Consider the following 1,999-nt stretch of genomic DNA (forward strand, 5'->3'; position numbering starts at 1 on the left):
TAAAGCTGAGTGTGTAAAGCTGAGAGTGTAAAGTGTGTAAAGGTGAGTGTGTAAAGCTGAGTGTGTAAAGTGTGTAAAGGTGAGTGTGTAAAGCTGAGTGTGTAAAGGTGAGTGTGTAAAGCTGAGAGTGTAAAGCTGAGTGTGTAAAGTGTGTAAAGGTGAGTGTGTAAAGCTGAGTGTGTAAAGTGTGTAAAGGTGAGTGTGTAAAGCTGAGTGTGTAAAGCTGTGTGTAAAGGTGAGTGTGTAAAGGTGAGTGTGTAAAGCTGAGTGTGTAAAGTGTGTAAAGGTGAGTGTGTAAAGCTGAGTGTGTAAAGCTGAGTGTGTAAAGTGTGTAAAGTGTGTAAAGGTGAGTGTGTAAAGCTGAGTGTGTAAAGCTGTGTGTAAAGGTGAGTGTGTAAAGGTGAGTGTGTAAAGCTGAGTGTGTAAAGTGTGTAAAGCTGAGTGTGTAAAGCTGAGTGTGTAAAGCTGAGTGTGTAAAGCTGAGTGTGTAAAGGTGAGTGTATAAAGCTGTGTGTAAAGCTGAGAGTGTAAAGCTGAGTGTGTAAAGTGTGTAAAGGTGAGTGTGTAAAGCTGAGTGTGTAAAGAGAGGACACACACCGACGTCAGAGACCTTCATGTCAGTTACAGCTGCTGATGTCCAGATCAATAAATGTTGTATAATGGTTAAATTACATTTTATTAATTTTATGATTTTAAAGTGTAGTCTTGTTTAAATAATGTAATCTCTGAAAATGGTAAATCACACGAAACAGAATGAAATTTTATAATTAAGAATGATTTGAACCACGATCACAGGATTGATGGTAAATCAGGGGATTGTGTGTTCATTACAACAGACATTTATTAATAACACTTATTTTTGTATGTATAATATATTATTATTATGATAACATATTTTATACAAACACATAAATGTGTGTATATATAAAAAAATCATAATTCTTCAAGCCCCCTAATCTGTGTTGAAGTGCACTTCTCCAGATGTGCCCTGATGAGTGTGTAGGGGGCGCTGAACTCTGATAGTGAACCACTCTTTTATTAATAGACAATATTCAGCAGATTATTGATTATTATTATACAGCAGATAATAATGACACTGAGAACAACTCTGTTTGCATCAATGAATCATCATTTTCCCGTTTATCCCTACTTTGTAAAAAAAGAAATGCACATTTCTCACATGTAAAAATGCACCTAAACAAATGATTTAAACATTGTATCAGATATTAAATGAATATGAAATTAATCTACACTCTTTTTAATATGTATTTAGCAGAACCATGATTTTAAAAGCTCAACTGTGTGAATTAACAAGCTCGATTTCCCCATTCTCGATGATACAATACAAAGCATGTGGGATATACTGTAAATAAGCGTGGCTCAGATCTCAGATCTTCTACAGGGACAGCGCGACCTTATCGATGAATTTGGCCAGTCGAATGTCCTTCTTCGACAGTCCTCCGCAGTCGTGTGTGGATAACGTGATCTGGACCTGAAACACAGAGAAACTCTATTATTCCACAACTATTACCCAGACACAGTTGTAAACACCCTACTGTGTGCTACGGCTGTTACGCCACAGTATTAGCTTCGGTTGAAGCCGTCAGCCCTCTTTACTTTCAAAATAACCTTTAACAGCAGAATTCCAGGAGAAAAACTACATTACCCATGATGCTGTTCCCAACATTCCACCAATCAGGATCGAAACAATCTAAAAAGATCTCGTTAGCTCCACCCACTCCCACGAAGCTTATCCCTACACTCTCAAAATACTGAAATGTTTGTATATATATATATATATATACACATCTTTGCACTAAACTTCAAATATATTGTTTCTATAATCAACATTTGTAAATGAGTTGCTTTATATTTCTCCAGCGTTTTTAACCCTCTGGTGCTTTTGTGTCATTTTTGACCGAAACATTTTACGTTTTTATTTTTTTGAATTTTATACTTCATCAGAATTGGCACTTGCTGTGTGAAGGCAAAAAATAAT

The 1,999-nt window shown here is 36.2% G+C and overlaps 1 protein-coding gene across 1 annotated transcript in view; it reads right to left on the minus strand.

The window, feature by feature from the left end:
• Window positions 1–1,017: 1,017 nt before the first annotated feature.
• LOC143733369 (pterin-4-alpha-carbinolamine dehydratase 2) overlaps window positions 1,018–1,999 on the minus strand; it is a 22,319-nt gene continuing 21,337 nt past the window's right edge. The window contains exon 4 of the mRNA XM_077225076.1: window positions 1,018–1,492. Coding sequence (XP_077081191.1) covers window positions 1,397–1,492 — 96 coding nt within the window. The 3' untranslated portion in view covers window positions 1,018–1,396. The remainder of the gene's footprint in view (window positions 1,493–1,999) is intronic.

Source organism: Siphateles boraxobius, unplaced genomic scaffold, assembly GCF_051911475.1.
Source record: "Siphateles boraxobius isolate OS27281-9 unplaced genomic scaffold, OSU_SipBor_1 125, whole genome shotgun sequence".
Lineage (NCBI taxonomy): Eukaryota > Metazoa > Chordata > Actinopteri > Cypriniformes > Leuciscidae > Siphateles > Siphateles boraxobius.